At 44.8% G+C, this 20,335-nt stretch overlaps 1 protein-coding gene across 3 annotated transcripts in view; it reads right to left on the reverse strand.

Annotated features, from left to right (window-relative positions):
• Positions 1 to 20,335, reverse strand: part of MFSD6 (major facilitator superfamily domain containing 6) — a 400,661-nt gene that overhangs the window by 299,736 nt on the left and 80,590 nt on the right. For all 3 annotated transcript variants that reach the window (XM_085648803.1, XM_085648805.1, XM_085648804.1), the window contains exon 2: positions 18,166 to 19,780. In XM_085648803.1, coding sequence (XP_085504929.1) covers positions 18,166 to 19,724 — 1,559 coding nt within the window. In that variant the 5' untranslated portion in view covers positions 19,725 to 19,780. The remainder of the gene's footprint in view (positions 1 to 18,165; positions 19,781 to 20,335) is intronic.

The following is a 20,335-nucleotide window of genomic DNA, read 5'->3' on the forward strand; positions in this document are numbered from 1 at the left end:
CGGCGCACACACAGCCGCACCCGAGCACTTCACAGGTCCTTAAAAGACCATTTGCATGTTAATGAGGCCTCGCTGTTGTTTCACCCCTTCTAAGAGCCCCTGCAGTTCCACTCTGCCAATGGCTTAAAAGATTCAGCCCCCCCCCCGAAATCTTTTCTTAGCCCCCCCCCCCCCGAAATTTGGCTCTAGTTGCGCCTCTGGTGTGAGCAGTGGAGCTGTGTGTGAAGTGCCTGAAGTTGCAAGAAAACATATGGTTATTTAAATCCTTTGACGCAGAATTAATGGAGCTAATGTTATCGACCTTAGAAGGATGAAAAGGGAATGAGCGCGGCATATGTTAACTTTGTAAGCGCAGAAAGCGTGCAGGGCAAACTTATTATTTTGGTTGTTTGAGACTCAGATCTGGGCAAAGCTGCAAGAAAACACGGATGGGGAGGGCGGGCTGTGTGCTGAAAGGCAAAGAGAACACGGGCATGAAAGTGAAATCGATGGATGGGAATGCGTCCGTGAGACTAGCCCTGTGGTGTGGTAGGGGCAGTTGTGAGAGGCGCCATGAGGAAACAATCTCTCGGCATGCTGTGGCGGGGGCGGGGGGAGCGCATTCCAGGCTGGGGAGCGGACCCTTTGAAGTATGATGCCGAGGCTGTGGCTACACGTGCACGCGCCAGTGGGCTGAAGCGCTTCCCCAAACGGATTGCATGGCGGCACGATGCACGTGATTGTGCGCGTGCTCGCCATGCAATCCACTTTTGGGAGCACTTTGAAATGCCCCTCTTACTAGAGTCTCGCATAGCGAATGCGTAAACGCAATAGATAGGCGAGACCTAAGAAACCTTAAAAGGGGCTTTGAGCTCAGCCATTAATTGCCTTTACTTAACATTGGTTGGCTCCTACGTCCCTCTTGCTGCCTTGCTTCCTACTGGTCAGCGCCTCCTCCATGCCTCAAGCTTACTCCTGGATTTCAGTCTTTGTCCCTGCTGTGGAGTATGGTCTGAGTAATGCTTTCTGTGGCCAGTGTCTTTACACTGGCCACAGGCTCCTTCAGATACTCTTGTTTTACTTTTCAGCACACACTCTTATAAAGTGCATGCCTCTGCACTCAATCTCCTTCACCTATGAAATCCCCACTCCTCCTGTTGTCTGGTCTTTTAAACCTGCTTTCCTCCGGTTGTCCATTCTTTTTTCGAACATTCTTCCCAACCCGCTGTCCTTCTCTGTAACCCATCCCGCCCCCTCCAGCTGCACATTCTTGGTTTGCCAGCCTCTTGCTGGTTTTTTCCCCCACATTTATATGGCGCAAACTCGACCTGAAGATATTGGAATTCTTTCTTTTTATTGACATGTTACACAGCTCGTACTGCTGTGTAACATGGATTAAAGTAAACAAATACAGCGCTAAGGCGCAGTCAATGACGCCGGCGCTGCTGTGCAACATCATTAAAAAACATTGCCAACACCATTAGGTCTCACAAACATAAGACAAGACCAGCTTGATAAGCATGAGCCACCCCACAACCTTTTATTGCATTATTTTGACAGCTTTGCACATCAGATAATTTCGCACAATACACAACACCATTAATTACAGCAAAAAGAGCTGACTGCAAACCTCGAGCCAATAGGACAAGGACTGTGGGTGCAAGACAGTCATAGGGTTAACTTGGACCTACATTTTTAGAAAGCCTATTTTGCACTGCAGTAACTTGCACAAGACATTTTATTATTCGAATTTTTGAAGGTTTCCTTCGTAGCCAAAACACCACCACTGGGTTAAATTAAGAATCTGAATCCAGTAATGCTCTCCCTTGGTTTTAAGCTCAAATCCCTAGTAATCTATTATTATAGACTAAATAAGGATTTTTTATTTTATTTATAACTTTGTATAAATCCTGTTAACTATATGCAAAATGTATATGCAATGGTTTTAATTAATCATGCATAATACAAAATTACCGTACCTTACACATAATAGGTCTCACGTAGGCAACACTTATTGGCTTTGTCAATGCCTTTTATTTTAGTCTTAAAATTTTGCCAGGCACATGTACTTGCTCAAAGTTAGCCATGCGCATTTCAGATATAGGTTTCTCCTGTCCGGTTACTCTAAATTTTTTAGAATTCACAATGTTTGTGTACAGTGTATTGGTGCCGAACCGTTCTCCTTGCTTCTTCAGCCAAATGGTCACAGTGAACTAAAAAGTTACAGCATTTTTCACGGGCTGTTGTGACTAGTCATAAGTACAGAAGTAGCCTGGTTATTGTCTCATGCATAGCATTGTGGAAGTTGTAGCCCTCGAATATTGTTCTGGAATCATATAAGTACACAGAGGTTGGTCTTTGGATTCCATTTTGTTCCTTTTAAGCCATACTGGCACTCCACTGAACTACATTGTTGTTAAAATCCACCTCCTCCGTCATTAATTGATTGGAAAACCTACATCTGAGACGTGCTATTGAGTGAATTATGTGCAGTGAGGTGGTACCATTGTCAGAATACTTGTTGATCATGTTTTTTGAGTTTGTGTTTGCTGTGCAAATACTAAACACCCCCAGGGGCAGCCAGAGTCGTAGCTAGAGCTTGTGGCGCCCGGGGCTATCCCTCAGATTGCCGCCCCCGGGGGGTGGGGGGGGGTGTTGCTGGGGAAAACGACGGCGAGCACTTGAAAGAGGTCCAATTGACACGTAGGATCGCTGCTAATAGTTACCTCGATCATGCAAGTTACAGGACACGGTCCAAGGCTACACAGTTGAATACACTATATAAGGGCTACAGTATATATTAGCTTCCAGTGTAGTAGGGTAATGTTTAAAAAAAAAATTCCTCTACTCAATTTGTTTGACACCAGGGTTATATTAATGTAGAGCAGGAACAATGGGGTGCTGCAGAATGTTCACTGCAAGATGATCTAAGTCAGCGGTGGCCATCAATAGGCGGCTGGGCCAGCATGGCTTGATGCATGATACAGTTTCAGATTATGTGCATAGTATACATTTACATGCCGCAAATCTAAATAGGACTCATATACATATCAGTTACTTTGAAAATATGGCAGGAATCTGGAGCTGCATTGGCCGCACCTGCTCTAAGCTTTAGTTCAGAAGCTGCACATCTCTGCAAATCAGAGGTCTCCTTCAGGGGCAAAACACAATCCTCTGTGGCGCAGGGTGGCCCCAAACCTTTTAGGGGGCCCCCATTCAGCCCAAAGCCTATGAATACTTATGAGATATTGGGGACTTGGGGCCCCTTATCACAATCTGGAGGGGTACCCCATCATTTTGTGTTACGCCACTGGTGTCCTTAGGGTTCATGTTGATGTCCGATTTTTCATGGTATCAGGCAGTCACTGTAATGAAGACAGTGGTTGGTGACTGTTATCACGTCTTCATCGCCCTAGCAAGATTCTTTTGACCAACTTTATTTAGTTATATTTCATTATTTTAAACAATGGTTATTTCAGAGCGTCCTGCTTTATAGATTGTGGGGGTAGTGTCCCCTGCGGATGTCTCACATGCCCTCCTAGGATGAGTTTACAGCATTTCTTTCTGATGGCAAATTAAGACGCTCAGCTGAAGTGCGCTGGCCAACAAGAGGCAAGGGGAGGTGATTTTTGTTTTTAGTTCACTCCCTGTCCAAGGGAGTTTCAACTTAATAGTGCCCCATTCGCCATTGAAAAGGCAGACCTTACTACAACCCCCCCCCTTCAATTAGTATTTTGGGACTGTGATGTCATGTGACGTCTCACTATGACAGAGAGGAGAAACCTTATGCCAGAGGTGCCACTGGAATTATTAGACTCTGCGTCCTAGAATTATTCCACAAAAATATGGATTTGCTGCACTTTCCACATAATCCGCCATCTGCTATATAAATTGCAGATCTCTACATAAAACGTTTCTAGCTCAGATGCAACCTAAGTTGGTGCCATACAGTTTCCAGCTGTAGAAGATCATTTCATTGACCGGATGCCACCAGCGCTAAAGCTGGCCCTGAGCAGCACAGTCTGTGCAGGAAAACTTTTTGTGGTGCATCATCAGCTCTGTGGTCAGGGCATGAGGCCGCCTCCTTGTTGACAGGTATGTTGAGACGTACAAATGACAGGACACGGACTGCTTTGCTAACCATCCAAGTGCCAGAGGCATGCGTTTTTAGCTTTTCCCTAACCTGCGCACATCACCATGCGCTAAACCAAAGCAATCCTGGTGGGCAGGGGTAACATCGGGCAGATCACGACCAACCCCTCCTTGAGTGTCACACACGTCCCACTACAATTAATTGCAGGACAGCTCTAATACCAGTATTCGAATGCACCCCCTCATTTGTAATTCTGTCACACTCTATTCCCATTCCAGAATAACCAACAATAAGGTGTGATGAGATGTTGCAATGCAGATACATAGCATGAGCACAGCTTAAAACCATCAAAACATGGTGAAACAGATCAATAAGTCGTCACAGGTCCTTGAACGGCCCAGTGTAGCTTCTGAGAACCTGATGAAACCAGGATTGGCAAAGAAAATAGACCTGGCTTTGAAAAGCGTGAACATTTTTTTTAATGTCTTTTTTTCTAAACATTTGCAATATCCAAAAATAAATTGCCAAATGTATTAAAACGTGAAAATTAAGCAGTGTCTCAGCAGCCTTGACATACCTCCCCTGATACTAAAGTGCCATCCTTTTCAGGCTGCTAAGCACATACGAGCAGATAAAGTGCTGTCACTCACAGTGCACATCGCCAAAGGAATCCAGTTGACTGACGCATTGAGCCCATACCACGGTGGGCGGAAGTAAATCTGACTGACAGTATGAACAGACCAATGGATGAACTGGGGGAACCGAAAGCCCTGTATTTATTTTTTCATTACGTTTGGGATAACATTAGGCGTCTCTAGGCCAGACCTAAGCACATTGACTGCAAAATTATAGGCTCAGAAACGAAGACTGACAAAATCTCGACCACATGTAAATATCTCCCGAGAAAAAGTCGACTTGCTTCTAAGCACACCATCAAACAGTTACCTCACCCCCCGAACCTGATAATACTGAAGTTTAAGATTAACCCAGTCTTGCAAGAAATGGAAAGAAAGTGAGTTTTATTGCACTTATACGTGTTATGCCTGCTAATACCGTCGCTCATTTGCAAGGTAAACTGCTCACCTTTCAGTTTCTTGCATATGAAGCTCCCCTCACATTCCACAAACAGTGCTCTTGCGGCGGAGGAAGCTTTATGCAGGTTTTAAATGTCCCGTCTTCGCAAGCACGCCCGGCGCAGTCAACCTTGCAGAAGTTAATTCTGCGTGCGACGGGACTATTCTAGGTGGTCGTGGCGTGGCGTGCGTGCGCTGCACGCTGCAGGCATTAGTTGCAAGTAGCAGGTGCACTTCAAACGGGGCCTGTTGCGGCGGCCTTTATAATTTATTTGGGGACACTTCTGTAACGACTGACAGTAGTGTCAGTCAGTGAGTGTCCCCAAATAAATTATAAAGGCTGCCGGAACGGGCCACCAGTGCCGCGCGGCCGCCGCCTCCAAAATGGTGCCGCCTGGGGCGGACCGCCCCTGCCGCACCCCCCTAGCTACGCCGCTGGGGGCAGCGCATACGTGTATTTGTGGTTCACTGTTGCTCATAACAGGGTATGCTGGTGCCTACAATTCTGTGTTTAACTGCAGGGAATGCTGTAGTTCTCTGCATGTCTCACTGTATGGCATGTTGATATTTAAAAACTAATTGCAGCAGGGCTTTAAATGAAAAAACCTGCAGGTGCTCACAATACCACAGTACCTGTTTGCCCTTTTTGAATGAAGGTGGTGCAGTCACCCAATCCCCGTCCATTGAAAGCACTTCATTGCAGGGCGTGCGGACTTCAGCTGTTCTCTAAGTGTTATTTACAGATGAGCAAACTGTTATATATGGTTCTTTTGATGCATCTAACTGCAGGGCCTACTTATTCTGTGCTGTAAATCTCAATGAAGGACATGCTTATATCTGCTGTTCCTGGAGCTATAGGTGAAACCTATTGGCTTTGCCACTTAACTCGGACAGGTACAGTCTAAAGATATTCTTAATTGTCTTAATAGCAAGAAAGTCTGAAAACCTTAGACATACAATAAACCCTTAACTATACGCTTTAACGAAACTGGAATAGAATAGGGCTTCTAATTGCTTTCGATAACGCGCTGGCCATCTTAGATTTGACCCTTTTTGATGTTATTGCGAAACAAGTGTGACTAAAATTAAGATATTTTCTGCCTGGTTTAGTGAATGAGGAATTAAATGTCCATAGATTGGCACAGTGCAGAAAAATTTGCTTTTAGAAGAACTCACACTGTTTGTTGTTGGTTTCTCTAGTCGGATTGACCAATGTAAAGATTTCTTTGCATCACAAAGATGAATAAGTGTATACGTCTTGTGTTTTTCGTGTTTTATGTGAGTAATTTGTCCTTTGATGTTGTCCATTATTTGTGTTCCAATTTATAGTAATTTAATTTGTTTTTTGGTCTTGTGGTGTAATGTATGAATTGTTGAATTTTGATGTTATGTAAAAACAAAAAGTTCTAAATGAAAAATAAAATAATTATTTTTGAATAATTTAGAAAAGGTGGACAATAATTTGTTTGCTGTCACCCTGTCGATTTACTTCTTCGAATAAGGATCAGTACAGGCAAACTGGTTTGTTGCTTTTGTTGAGCAGCTCAGCCTTGCTGATTAGAACCAGACCCTGTTTTGTTTGATGGTCATCTTAGATTAATGTCAGCTGCACTGAAGGAAATTAGAAAATTTTATAATTGAGCTGGTATAGTGGCCTACATGTGAGCCAATACGTTCCCTTTCATTTCACATTGATTACTAACATGATTGACACATGCTCCTTAAAAATGTATGAATATTATTATACATGTTTAAGTGCATTGTTACCCAATTGCTTTATTATACACGCTATCATTATGCACCTTGTCCCTCTTAGCAACATGTCTAAAAAACACGTGAAAGCCATAAGATCTCACATAGGCGAAACCAAATGGCACTGCCAATGCTTGTTTTTTTTATGGAGACAAGCATTCAAATGTAATATCACTGGATCTGGCCATTAAAAAAAAAAAGATGATAATCATTTCAAAAGGCATACTGGCCTTAACTGTGAGAAAGAGCAAAAGTGTCCAAAACGAATTGCCCTAGTGAAAGGCACAACATTCTATACTGTGCCAATGCTAACCCATTTGTTATTGATGGAATCCAAATCAACACACATTTTATATTATCAAAAAACGTAAAAATTGTATGTTCTTAGCCATTTCAGAAAGCAGGATGTAGCACTTCCTAAATAACCGTACTGATTCCTAAAAAACAAAAAGTGAGGCTTCATCAACAGTACACATCAGACATTTCACCTTGAAGTTTCTTGTGTACAACATGCCACCAAGCCATATAGTTTGCTGTATCACAATCTCAAAGGGACATCTACTCACCGACATAGATATTCCGATTAGAGTAACTCAAACATAACACTCATCCAGTATAACAAGTGCAACCACAGAGACTTTCGACACAAACATCCTCACATAATCCACTTCAAAGATCCACAAAGTCATTGGAAATATCTTATATTACCCATTACCTAATATGAAACATTACTAAACAATACACTGGACAGACAGAGCTCCCTCAGTGACAAAAGACCACCTTGTCTCTGGGTGTTCATTGTCCAAAAAAAGTAAAGGTCAGCTAGACTTGGAAAGTGTTGCAGACCACAGAAATGGTAAAATGGTTTTAGATATATACCTGGATAACTTCATAAGATAACCTGACAGGTCTAGTTTCATCAAGAGACAACACTTGCATGCGTAGAACGAATGTTCTTTAGGAATAGTATATATTTACACTTTGATTTTCTGAAATGTGAACTGGACCTTCATGTTGACCACAGTGCTATGCAGCTCTCCTCTTGATATCATTGTTTCAACACTGGTCAATGGCAAAATTAAAGCCTAGGCACTATGTTATCCGAACAAAGCTAATTCAGCCATCTATACCTTATTGTACCCCTGAACACTGGTGCGGGGACGGGTAATGGGGCAGGAGTGCCCTAAATGTGTGCATGATCACACCTTCCTTAATGCATACAGATCCTGCTTCCTGTCGTCAATGGAATTGGCTAATTGGATCAAGCAGAAACACTTCTAGGCTCATACAACGACTGTCCCTATGAAGAGCAGCACAATATCAAGTGAGCTTATTTATTTCTGTTTTCAAATCTCCCTTCTTCAGTTTAGTTGAATTGTAGGTATTTGTTCTTCTTCATGCTTCCCTAATGAAGTGATGTAATGCCACATAAGCCATGTGACACAAAAAGAATACTGCAAGTGAAGCAGACAACCACTTCCATCTTATCAGTAGTCCAGTAATGGAAAGTCTCTAGAGGAGATACAGGATTGCCTATGTGTATCTGTCTTAGTTAGTTTTCTGGCAAAAGGAACTGTGTATTTTGAGTAGTGTGTATGAGAAATTACATGGTGTGCTATTACCCAAGTCTTTTGTTAGTATACATCATCATATAAAAATTACTCCTTGTATGCATCATCTTGTTGTGATCTACAATGTGATTCTTTTAGTCGAATAGGTTTTATCACATGTGGTTCCAGAGTGACTCCATGGGTTTCCTCAATTGAAAATAAGATAACATTAGAACTCAATAACATCCAAATCTTGGTGAAAATGAATACAGAAAAAAAGAGTACATCCTCTCCACATTGCTGGTACTTCATCGTCTGACATAATGTCAATGGTAAGTTATATAAAATAGGACATGGGATGGGGCATTTAGTTAAGAATAGGGTATGGGAAACGTAATCTTTTTTTACAAATAGAGAGGGGTTGGGTCTTCACCCCAGACAGTGCAACGTTAGGCAATGTAGCAGAAGGGATGTAATGTAGTAATCCGTAACCCAACCAAGTAGACTAGGGTAATATAAATCACAAGCATTGAAAATAATGAGGAGCTAGAACAAATAGACTAGTGTGCATGTTCTAAAGAGTCTTGGTACATTGCCTTACAATCAAATTCCAATTCTGTAATAATTCAGAATTGGTTATCTCCGGAGCAAATCCTAAATGCATAGGGGTTAAAACTGTTACAAACGGGGGCATAGTGAAACAAGGGGATATATATGTTTAGAACAAAAAGGTATTGCACTCAATAGATAATGGTTGAATGACATGAGAAATATATTCTTATCAGAAGAACCTGCAAAAAAAGAGAGATCAGATTGACAAAAGATGCTGCCATACTGTAAACTACAGCAATTTGGATTTCTTAATCTTACAAGATGCACATAACACAGGGGCAAAATTTCTCAGTCTGGTGGATTATCCATCACTGTACACTTAGCTTAAGAAGCAAGAAAGGGGTCACTCCATGTTGAGCCCTGAAAAATATAATGAACATCCACACAACTCGTAGGCACTCACAAAACAGTTTTTGTTGTTAGTCAAATCCAAGATGATCACACAACAAATCTTAGTGGGTGACATACCATTCCAAAAGGAGGCAGATTTGACCAAAAGGTAGTGCCCAATCAGTCACAATCAGTCAAAACAGGCAGAATGTTTTCGCAAGGGAGGACAATGGTGGTGGCAAATGCATTAAAGAGAGCGGGCTAAGGGATGACTCCTGCACAATGTAATTTTATAAATACATGTACTGAGAGCAGTATGTAGAAATGGGGACCTTCTGGGATCTGCCACACAGAGAGGAACAAATTCATTTGAGAGCGAAAGATTTGATACACATTTTCTGGAACCTATGAATTAGACTTGAATGGTCGAGTGTAGCAAAGAGCCCAAAGAGATCTAAAACAACTGGAGCCGAGAAACTGCCAAACTCCAAACCATACAGGGGTCATTTTCGATTGCAGGGGCCAGACAAAAGCCTGAATAACAAGTATCAAAACTGAAAGTAGATGCATGGTAGAAAAAGCTTTCACTAACTTACCTTTCAATAATTTTAGTCAAAATAGGAGTTAGAGAGATAGGTCTGAAATTGTCAGCTCTTAAGGATCTGCCATAGGCTTCTTGAGAAATGATACGGCTCTAACTTATCTAAAGCAGGAATGGTTGCAAATGTGCACATCATATTGTGGCATATAACTGGTGCCAACACACCTACAGTTTCCTAAGCTGTTTGAGAGGGATCGGAGTTCGCAGGGGACCCTATTCTAAAACAGGAGTCTCCTTGTAACTTATCAACTGAAAGATGCTGAAAATGGGGGCCTGAGGAACAGGATCTCTTAAAGCATGTGTTCTTCATGGGAGATCTTTCATGACTTTAGAGAGGAAGCTGTGGGCTTGCTGGAGGCTTAAAATTGGGTTGTCTAAAGGAAGACAAATCATGTCCTTCCGAAAGCCAAAGTGGAAAGTTAAAACTAGGAAAAATCAAAACCGGGATGAGTGACTGGATGTAGTTGAAAGATTCATGATAAAAAGAAAAGCAGATTATCAGTCAGTGAAAGAAAGAGGGAACATTTCCTGCACTGTAATGAAATGGGTTACAGATAAAAACATAAGATCAATTTGTGTGTCAGACCAAACAGGTTTACTAGAGGTTAATAAGAGATAAATCCAATATGGGACTGACCTTTGGGTGATCAAGTCAGGCTGCCTTTATATTAAAATTGGCAATATTGGCAATAATAGATGTAGAAGCAGATACAATAGCAGGAAAGATGTCCACAGTTTTGCCACAGTTATGAGCATAGCCCGGCTACCAGTAAACGAAGAGCCATGGGAGAGCACAATGAAGGGAACAATTCATAGGGTTTCAGCCAATACAAAGGCAGGGAGTTGCACATCTTACAAGTGGCCCGAACCATGAAGACCATGGCTCTACCATGGCCAGTGGGGCGATTCAAATAAAATAATTCACATCCTGGTGGTTGGCTAAGGTGACACAAGAGGTGAATGCTTATCTGAGCCAAGCCTCAGCTAAAGCACAAAGAACAATATCATCATCAGTAAAGAGGTTGCGAATTGAGATAGAAAAGTTAGGGAGGGATCTGACATCACATAGCATGGCTTTCAATAAGGAAGTACAAACATTACATTTAAAGTGCCAAGTAGTCGGCCTCATTGCAAGGTCCCCAGATGGTAAAGAGGGAAGGAAAGCGTTGCTATATTGAGGTGCGGTAGCTAAAAGGGAAACCCTGTTATAAATATAATGACATGAAGGAGAAACTTCTCTAGAAGGAGACGTGAGTGGGCAATGGAATTATTTGAGCAAACAAAATGCATGATCCTGGCAAGGACTAGTGAAGATAGGCTTGCTTCTGGCACAGCTAATGCTTCATAAAAAGACCCATAGGCCAGTCTACAGGCAGAGTCAGTGGTTCCACCTCAAAATGGAGGTTTGGCAGAGGTAGGACTCATGGAAATAAAAAGAGAAAATTAAAACATATCCCAGAGTTAGAGGCCCTGGCGGCGCACCACAAGATTGTGGCCAAGGCACTGAGGCCTCATTGATGATTTGAGGGAGGACTGGCGCATGAGGCCTGGTATCTTGGGCGGCGGCAAGTTGGAGCCCGTGGAGCGAGTGCGAGACCACCACCATAGGACAGCATGAGCCATGTGCAGGTATCCCGATGGCAGAAAGGCAGCCATGAATTAAAATATTATACGGTCTGAGTATATCTACAAATTGCCCTGGGCATTGAACGCGGTGCGCCAAAACAACGTTGGAGAGGCAGCGCTGAGTGTGAGCGCCGGTTGGATGTGCATCTCGTGAGCAGTGCTGGGCCCTGTGCAGTGGTGAGAGGCCCTACTCGATCACTGCAGTGCTTTGGTGAATGGCAGCCAGTGGAAATATGATTGGGGGACTGGCCTGAGACAGCTGGACAACACCAGAGCGTCCTTTGCAGGGAGGTGCTGCTAAGACATCGAAACGACTGTGGAGACCGGTGTGGGGGTCGGCTCTGTCTCCCTGATCGTCTGGAGTTGGTACCTGAAGGGACACCCATTCGGGGGGGGGGGGGAGGAGACACGATTGTCCGCGGAAGCGGCCGGGTTAGCGCCCGGTGCGGCTTGTGGGTGGGAGTTTTCCACAGTGTCCTATATGCCAAGAAGCCTGAAACTGCACCAACTACTCTCAACTGAGATTGCGCAAGTGTAGATCGGCCGGTGCCGTGCAGAGTCCAGGCGCTTTGTGCTGGAAACCTAGTTTGGGACTGCTGAACCGCCATCTCAGTGGACAGATATCCGACCGCCATAATGACGGACAAACCAGCGGGAGGATCTGCCAAGCAGAGCACGCTAGACCGCTTTACTGGACCGGGGGCCTCTGCCGCGGACCAGGGAGGGGCACAAGAAGGCATCTCACACAATGCCGCGCTCATGGCAGCCATCACACAGTCCAGGGCCGCACTAGAAGCAATGATTGGGGAGGTGGGCTCTGACGTCACGCTCCTGAAGCAAGATCTTTGAAATGCGGTAGAACGCATTACTGAGACCGAAACTACAGTCTCTTAGGTGGAGTATTCAGTCGTCACATTGCAGAAACAGGTCACATTGCAAGAGTGAATCACCAGAGGTTTGGCATCGCGGGTGGAGGAGGCGGAGGGCAGGGCCAGAAGAAATAACCTCTGATTTGTTGGTTTCTCCGAAGGTTGTGAAGGGGGGGGACATGGAACAGTTCCTCACTAGGTGGCTGATGGGCTGGCTCCCATCGGAGTCGCTGTCTGGTTGTTTTGTCATTGAAAGAGCACATAGAGCCCTGATGCAGAAACCGACCCCGGGTGCCAGTCCAAGACCTGTCATTGCTAGGATTCTGAATTACCATGACAGAGATGTGATCTTAAAACAGGCCAGTCTCAGGAACCCTTACTATACGAAAACACTATACCAGACTAGTCCAACAAAAACGACAATCATTCATGGCAGCTAAGGCCCGCCTCAACAAGCTGAAACTTCCTTACGCACTGTTGTATCCAGCCAAGTTGCAGGTGGTGTATCAGTCCCGTACTCTTTTCTTTGAATCGCTAGAGGATGTCTTCAATTGGACAGATGAAACTGTGAAGATTCGGCGACGCATGCCGCCCAGGCTGGAGTCCGATTCTTTCTCTAGTGAGGTTGTCCGCAAGCCACCCAAGACCAGAGGCTTGAGGAGATCGAGATACCGCTCCAAGTCCTGCAGTGATCCTGGTAGATCTACATATGTGCCCCGTCAGGGCTCTTCAGCATCATAACAGTACCAGGACTTCCTTGGCTGGAGACTGTTAGTGTCGTATGTCCAGACAGATGAAATGTGAGCAGGGGCTAGTACTTCTGCTCGAACTTCAATAGTTCAGGGGAACGTCCGGTGACTATGGGCAGATTTTTGGGGATCCATTTGCTCCCGTTGGTGTCCGCAAGCCACATCCGCCGCAACAGATACTTCAGCTGTTTTGAGTTATAGGGAAGGGGGTTGGGGGATGTTGGGGAATATTTGTTTTACATTTGCACTATGTTTTTAGCACACAGGTTTATTTATTGCGCACTGGCTCAAGGCTGTCCCACACTTTGAGGTCCAGAGACCCTTCGAAATCTTACGGTTAGTGCATGGCTCCGCGCGGGCGCCTTTTGAATAGTGAGCTGGAATGTTAGAGGGGCTCTAGATAAAGTTAAGAGAGGAGCTATACTCCAACAGGCCAAACGATACCGAGCTGATGTTCTGATGCTCCAAGAGACGCATTTAATGGGTACTAAAGCACTGTGCCTCCTCCGCTATGGCTATGTCCAGGTGTTTCATTCTGGGTTCACTAGGGAGTCGCGATTTTGTTGCAAACATATTAAGACATGGACGGATTCACAGGGGAGATACATATTTTTGGGGGGTACCATATACGAGGAACAGGTGGTTTTGGGTTGTGTGTATGCCCTCCTGCCTCTACAGTGGGCTTTGGTCGAGCGTCTCACGACTCTGTGGGCTGACATGCCGGAGGGGTTGGCAAGAATAGGGGGAGATTGGAACGATGTAATGGGCTCGGCTCCAGATAGATGGAGATCAGGGGGATATGCCGCCGTCCACCACAGTACTAAACTGAGCTTCTTAGTGACAGGACTGGGATGGGTGGATGTTTAGCGGCGGTTGCACGGAACGGAACTAGGCTACACATATTTTTCGACCTCCCATGACTCGTACTCCCGTCTTGATTATTTCTTTGTGCCTTTAAGAGCCGTTGGGAGAGTGAGGGCAGTGGAGATGCTCCCAAGGGGCCTATCCGACCATTCCCCTGTGGTTCTGACAGTGCAGCTGGGTCCTGAGAGACACCCCTTTCGATGGCGTCTCTCCCCATGGCACCTTCAGGATGAGAAATATCGGGATCACATGGGACAGGCAACTGAACAATATCTAGATACAAATGTGGGGATGGTGGCCGAGGCCGCAACGTTGTGGGAGGCCATGAAACCCACTTATCGCGGAGTGGGCATCTCCTTCTGCGCGGCAGCACGTCGCACCCGGCGAGAGACTCTGCTGCGGTCGAAGGCCCAATTAATGCAACTAGAGCAGAGTAGTAGGGGGAGGGAGGGAATTTGGTGCATCAACAGCTGGTGCTGACTCGACAAACCTATTCAGATACCCTGATGGATGAGGCCCGCCTTATGTGGCTGGTGTACCGTAGCATAATCTATCAATGGAGTGATAAGTCCAGTAAATTACTGCATAGACTATGCCAAGGGACCTTGCAGCCCCAGGTTCTGCCTAGTATACCGGGTCCTGAGCGACCCCTCCCTTATAGCTGAGAGTTTTGCACAGTATTTCACGGAATTCTACACCCCTAGAGAGCTCCTGTAGGAAGATGTGATCCATCGCTTTATAGATGATTTACCGTCCCCCACCCGTTCCGATGACACGCGAGCAGACTTGAAACTGCCATTTACTGAGGAGGAGATTTGCACAGCATTGGGATAATTTAATTTCGGAAAAGCGCTGTGCCCGAATGGGTTCCCCTTTGAATTTTTTTAAGAAATACATCTCCCAGACAGGGTCACACTACCTCCAAGTTATCGAAGAGGCTAGAGACCGGGGATGTCTGCCGCGTGAGTGGAGGCATGAGGAGGTGGTCGTATTTGACAAGCAAGGCCGGCCTCCGGACCAACACGCCTCCTATCGCCCCATTTCACTTTTAAATGTAGAGACCAAAATTCTGGCCAAATTATTGGCCAATCGTCTGCAATCACACATAACTACATTGATTCATCCAGATCAGGTGGGCTTTATGCCTCAGCGGGCCACGCGGCACAACAGCCGGGAGGCACACAATGCAATAGCTGCCATCCAGGGAAGAGGAGTGCTGGCTGCCCTTCTGCTGGCGGACATGGATAGGGCATTTGATTCGCTCAGTTGGGTATGCTTATTTGTGCTCCTTTATCTTCCTAATATAGGTCCTCAATTCCTGGCATACCTAAAACTGCTATATACAGACCGCACAGAGTCGGTGCGGGTGGCGGGATCCATATCTTCTACGTTTTCCATTGGCAGGGGCACTCATCAGGGGTGTCTTCTGTCGCCGTATCTCTTTGCGCTAGCGGCGTGGGTCAAATGGACGCGCAGGTGGCGGGGTTTGAGTGGGATCATGGGCTCTCGGATTGTATTGCTTTGTACGCGAACAATGTCCTGTTTTTTTTAACAGACATAGATAGGACGGGGCCAAGGCTCCTCCACATTATGCAAATCTTCGGTGAATCATCGGGAATGTATATGAACCCAAGTAAGTCCACGCTGTGGGTGCTGGAGTGGGGGGAATGACAGAATTGGGGTCCTGGGCCACGGCGGCACGGGCGTCGACAGAGGGTGTGAAATATCTGGGAGTCTTTCTATCAGATTTGCCGAGAGTTGCGTGGGACAGAAATACAGTTCCAATCTGGACACGAACAAGGGAAGAAATGAAAACTTGGTCACACATGCCCCTTTCCATATATGGTAGATTGGCAATTTTTAAAATTATGTCCTTGCCGCACCTGCTCTATCAATTGCAGAACCATCCCTACCCGGTGCCCCCTCGAGGTTGGTTTTGCCTGGTTGATGTGACGCTGAGACAGTACTGTGGGCAGGGGGGACTTCCAGGGTGGCGCTGCGGACCCGCTTTCAGTCAGCATATTGCGAGGGCTGGCCACTTCAGATATTCAATCGTACTATGTGGCTTCACATCTCCTGGTACTAAATGAATGGTGGTATGGTAACCGGGAGGACCCCGCATATGCGGTGGAGCGGAGGTGTATGGGTGAATCCACCTTGCATACCATTCTGTACTCTGCGTCGCTACGCATTTCTTTACAGTCTGCCACTCAGGTGGTGTTTCGAATGTGGAAACAGTCCCTCCGTAAGATGGGTGGTGGAGTAGGCTAACTAGGGAGACCCTGCTGTGGCATAATGGCCGTCTACCGCAGCTGGCGGCGCTAGCTGGATTCAAAGAATGAGATAACATAGGAATCTCCACATTAGGGGATGTAATGCGAGGCGTGGTGCTCAAATCTTTCCAAGATCTTCAGCGAGAGTACCACATGCCAAAAACTCAGTTCTATAAATACCTCCAGTTTCCGCATGCTATTTATCAGAGTATCTCAGGATTAGAGCCTCTCCCTGAATTCAGTCCGATTGCAGACAAGGTTTTCATGGGAGATTTACAAGATCATAAGATATCAAAGATTTATCAATCCTTGGTGACCCATAGCTCCAGTACGCTAGATAAACTCAGAGAGGCTTTGGTGGGGGGGTGTAGGTCAACTGGATGGAGATGACTGGATGGATGCACTGGCCTTCCCTAGAGGAGCAGCGATATTGATGAGGCTGCGTCTCATTCAATTCAAATACCTTCACCGGGTTTATTACACTAGGCTCAGGCTATGGAGGGCAGGTCTAGTAGCATCCCCGATGTGCCTGCGATGTGGGCGGGAAGAGTGGTCCCTAACTCATACCATTTGGCACTGCACAACACTTACAAATTTTGGAGAGGGGTGTTGGCCTGCTTGGCGGAGGTGCTGGGGTGGGAGCTCCCCTCCTCACCGAGATTGACAATTCTGCATATCATGGAGGGTCTAGGAGGCAACATATACAAGAGGCACCTACTGCTACTGGGGTTTACCCTGGGCAAGAGAGATATAGCACGGCTGTGGAAGGTGACGGTCTCGCCCTCCCTCTCGGCATGGAAGAATGGGTTGGATATTAGCATGGGGTTAGAGATCCTGATATTTAAGGCCAGGGGCTGCCCGCAAAAACACCCCAAAATCTGGAAACGATGGGCAGACTACCGAGGCCTGGAATTGGACCCGGTGCCCCTAGTAGACGCATCTGTAACTGCCTTGATCTGTGGGCCACTGGAGTAAGGGATTGGAAATGTAGTGGAGGAACGGTTTCGCTGAGATGGAAGAAGTGGTGACAACCGAAACGCCGCCGTGTGCTATTGCAACTGTGGTGGTGGGCGGGGGGGGGGAGTGGAGGGGGGTTATGATGTTTATGTTATATTGTACCTTTTGATTTTGACGATAATAATGTATAAATTACCTGTCAAAGACAATGGCCTGCCTTGCTTGATTTGGCAAATGTTTCCTGGGTTAAGGAGCACTGCACTGTACATGACTTTTGACATAATAAAATTTGTTTTAAAATGAAAACACATAGCCCAGAAACCCCAGGGAGAAAAGAATACCGAGAAAGCAAAAGAGAAAGCAATCAGAGAGAGACAAACCAACAAAGTATATATCATTCTAAACTGGAAATGTGTATGTAATAAATGAACATATTTTAAAGGTAAACATACACACATTACGAGCCCATTTGTGCTTCACAGATATACTCCTTCGTATTAATTCCTAATTGGCATCTTTATCACTCATTTAAAGATCCTCAGACACAAACATATGCTGTAATCTCAATGATGAAATACCAACCACACATGTATTGTATTTCAGAGGGATCAATTTAACTCATGAAACAATGGTGGAGAAACTATGATACTGTAGAAGAGAGAAAACAAATACAGTGTGTGACTTGTGCTAGTTGCATAAGGTACGGCCCTCAACCCGACTACAATCCGAAATGCCCAGATAAGCCTAAGTACATCTAGCCCCACAACTAGTGTAAATTTCAACTAAACAAAACAATTATCGATGATTATTTTCATGCTGGGGTTGCTTTTCACTTACCTAATGTGACCAATCAGCTCAATCAGTTTGTGACTGAAGAAGTAAGCAGTCAGCTCTGAAACATGGCTCAGGACAGAACAAATCCCAAACAAGGTGGTAGAGCCATTCAGGTCCTCCAAGTGCCAGAAGAGAAATGTAAAAACAAAGCCGTAGCCAAATCCCATGAACCAGGCTACAAAAAGCACAGAGCTGTATCGCACAGAGCAAATGATTTTGATCAGGTCCCAAACCCGGAAAGACTCAGATGAGGCCACTACTTCACCAGTGCTGGAATGGTTGTCTTCTGGGGATGTTGCAGGAGTATTTCCCTCCCCTTGCGTGGCTATCACCTCCTCCCGGTTGTCATCTTCTTGTGTTAATTGGTGATAATGGAAACGGAATTGGGTTGACACGATCATAGCTATAGACATCAGAACCCCAAAAACAATAAAAGCAATCCGGTAGTTTTTATAATCTGGCACTTTGCACCCAATGCCTGTAAAAACTGCATCTATGTGGGTGTGGTCAATTCCAATTCCAACAGACAGCATGGCAAGCCCCCATCCCAATGAACCCCACATTCGTTGCAACCCATAGCGATCCCTATGTTTCCCAAGATATTGCAAAGTCACAGTGTCTACAATAGTAACAGAAGGGGCACTGAAAAACTCGCCAATAATCACAACAAGCAGGATCAATAAAAAAATAGTTTCTACATTTTCTTCATCATACACAAGTATGTACTGGTCTGAAGGTACCGTGGTAGTAGTTGCAGCAGTGGGGGCAGCTTTAGTTGTGACTTTTGTTGTAGTTGTTGCACTCATAGTCATCTTCTCTGCAAGTAGTCTAGAAATGTTCTCGCCAGTACTTCGAACTATTCGATGCATTGAATCCAGGGCAGCACCTTCAACATGGTTAGACATGAAGGAATTGATTTCCTGGGTTAACGGCAGGGGGTTGTGGGCCAGTAAGTCTCTCTTACGTCTAACAATCTGAGATGTAGTACTTTGCATGGTAAGTAGAGAAGTCAAAGTGGTATTTGGGGTAACGGTTGTTGAAAGACTTCCATTTGTAGGGTTTACTGGTAAAGGGTTTTTTGGTAAACACCTTAAACTTGCTGGTTTAACAAATCCTATTCCGAGGTTAAATAGAACCCAGCATAAAACTGAGAAGAGAAGCACAATTTTCCCTTTCTTGAAGCGATCTGCCACTATTCCCCAAAATGGAGCACTGCAAAACTCAATGAAGTATCTGATTCCCACCAAGAACCCACTCTGGCTTGGTGACATGCCCAACTGCTTATAATATACAGGTAAAAGTGGATAGAGTGATCCATAAGCTGCATAAAAGAAAAAATAAAAAACTTTTGAAATAAGGAGGTCATTGTTTATTTTGACGCAGTGCTTTTCTATCCAATCCATGTCAGGGTCTGGAGTAGTTCTCGTTTCAGTGGTAGTAGGTTCATTTGGTGTCCTGGTGTGTTCCAATGAAACAGAGTTAAATGGGTCAGCAAGCACATACTTTCTCTTCTGTTCCTCCTCATCGTCAGATAAAATGGCAACTTTGTCATCGGTCGCCATGGCTTATTGGTACCGTCTTGATGTTGAAGCACTTTCAGGAGTTTCTTAAAGGAGCCCTGTAGAATGAGAAGAAAGTATGATATCATAATAGGTTTGCATACAATGGAAGCTGCATAGGAACAAAACTTGGCTCTTCTCTAACTGTGCAGATAAGTTTAGTATGAAAAACTCAGTTATAGCAGGCCACTAACCACACCTAACATTTACTTTCTAAATCATTATAATGTATTCTAAAATCTATCTGTGTTAAAACACTTCGGTCCTCACTATGGGTTTGCTTGAATTTGATGTGGGAATACTGGAGTTTGGACTCTCTGAATTTTCCTAGTATCTCTACACTAAATTTCAGCTTTTCAGAGTTTGGGTGAAAATGGAGAATAACTGCATGGACCTAAGAAAAAGGAGTCCTTTTATTCAGGAAGTCTCGGGGTCACTCAGCCCCAGGTTTTGCCATTGGCTATAGGGACATAACATGAACAGTACAAGATACACTTTTATACCCATCTGTAATGTATTTACAAAATTGATGTTGACAAATTTCTATTTCATCATCTGGGTTACATTTTCTACTTTCACACATACTTCTAAGGCCTTTATGAATACATACAACT

This window comes from Triturus cristatus, chromosome 3_2 (genome assembly GCF_964204655.1).
Source record: "Triturus cristatus chromosome 3_2, aTriCri1.1, whole genome shotgun sequence".
Taxonomy (NCBI): Eukaryota; Metazoa; Chordata; class Amphibia; order Caudata; family Salamandridae; genus Triturus; species Triturus cristatus.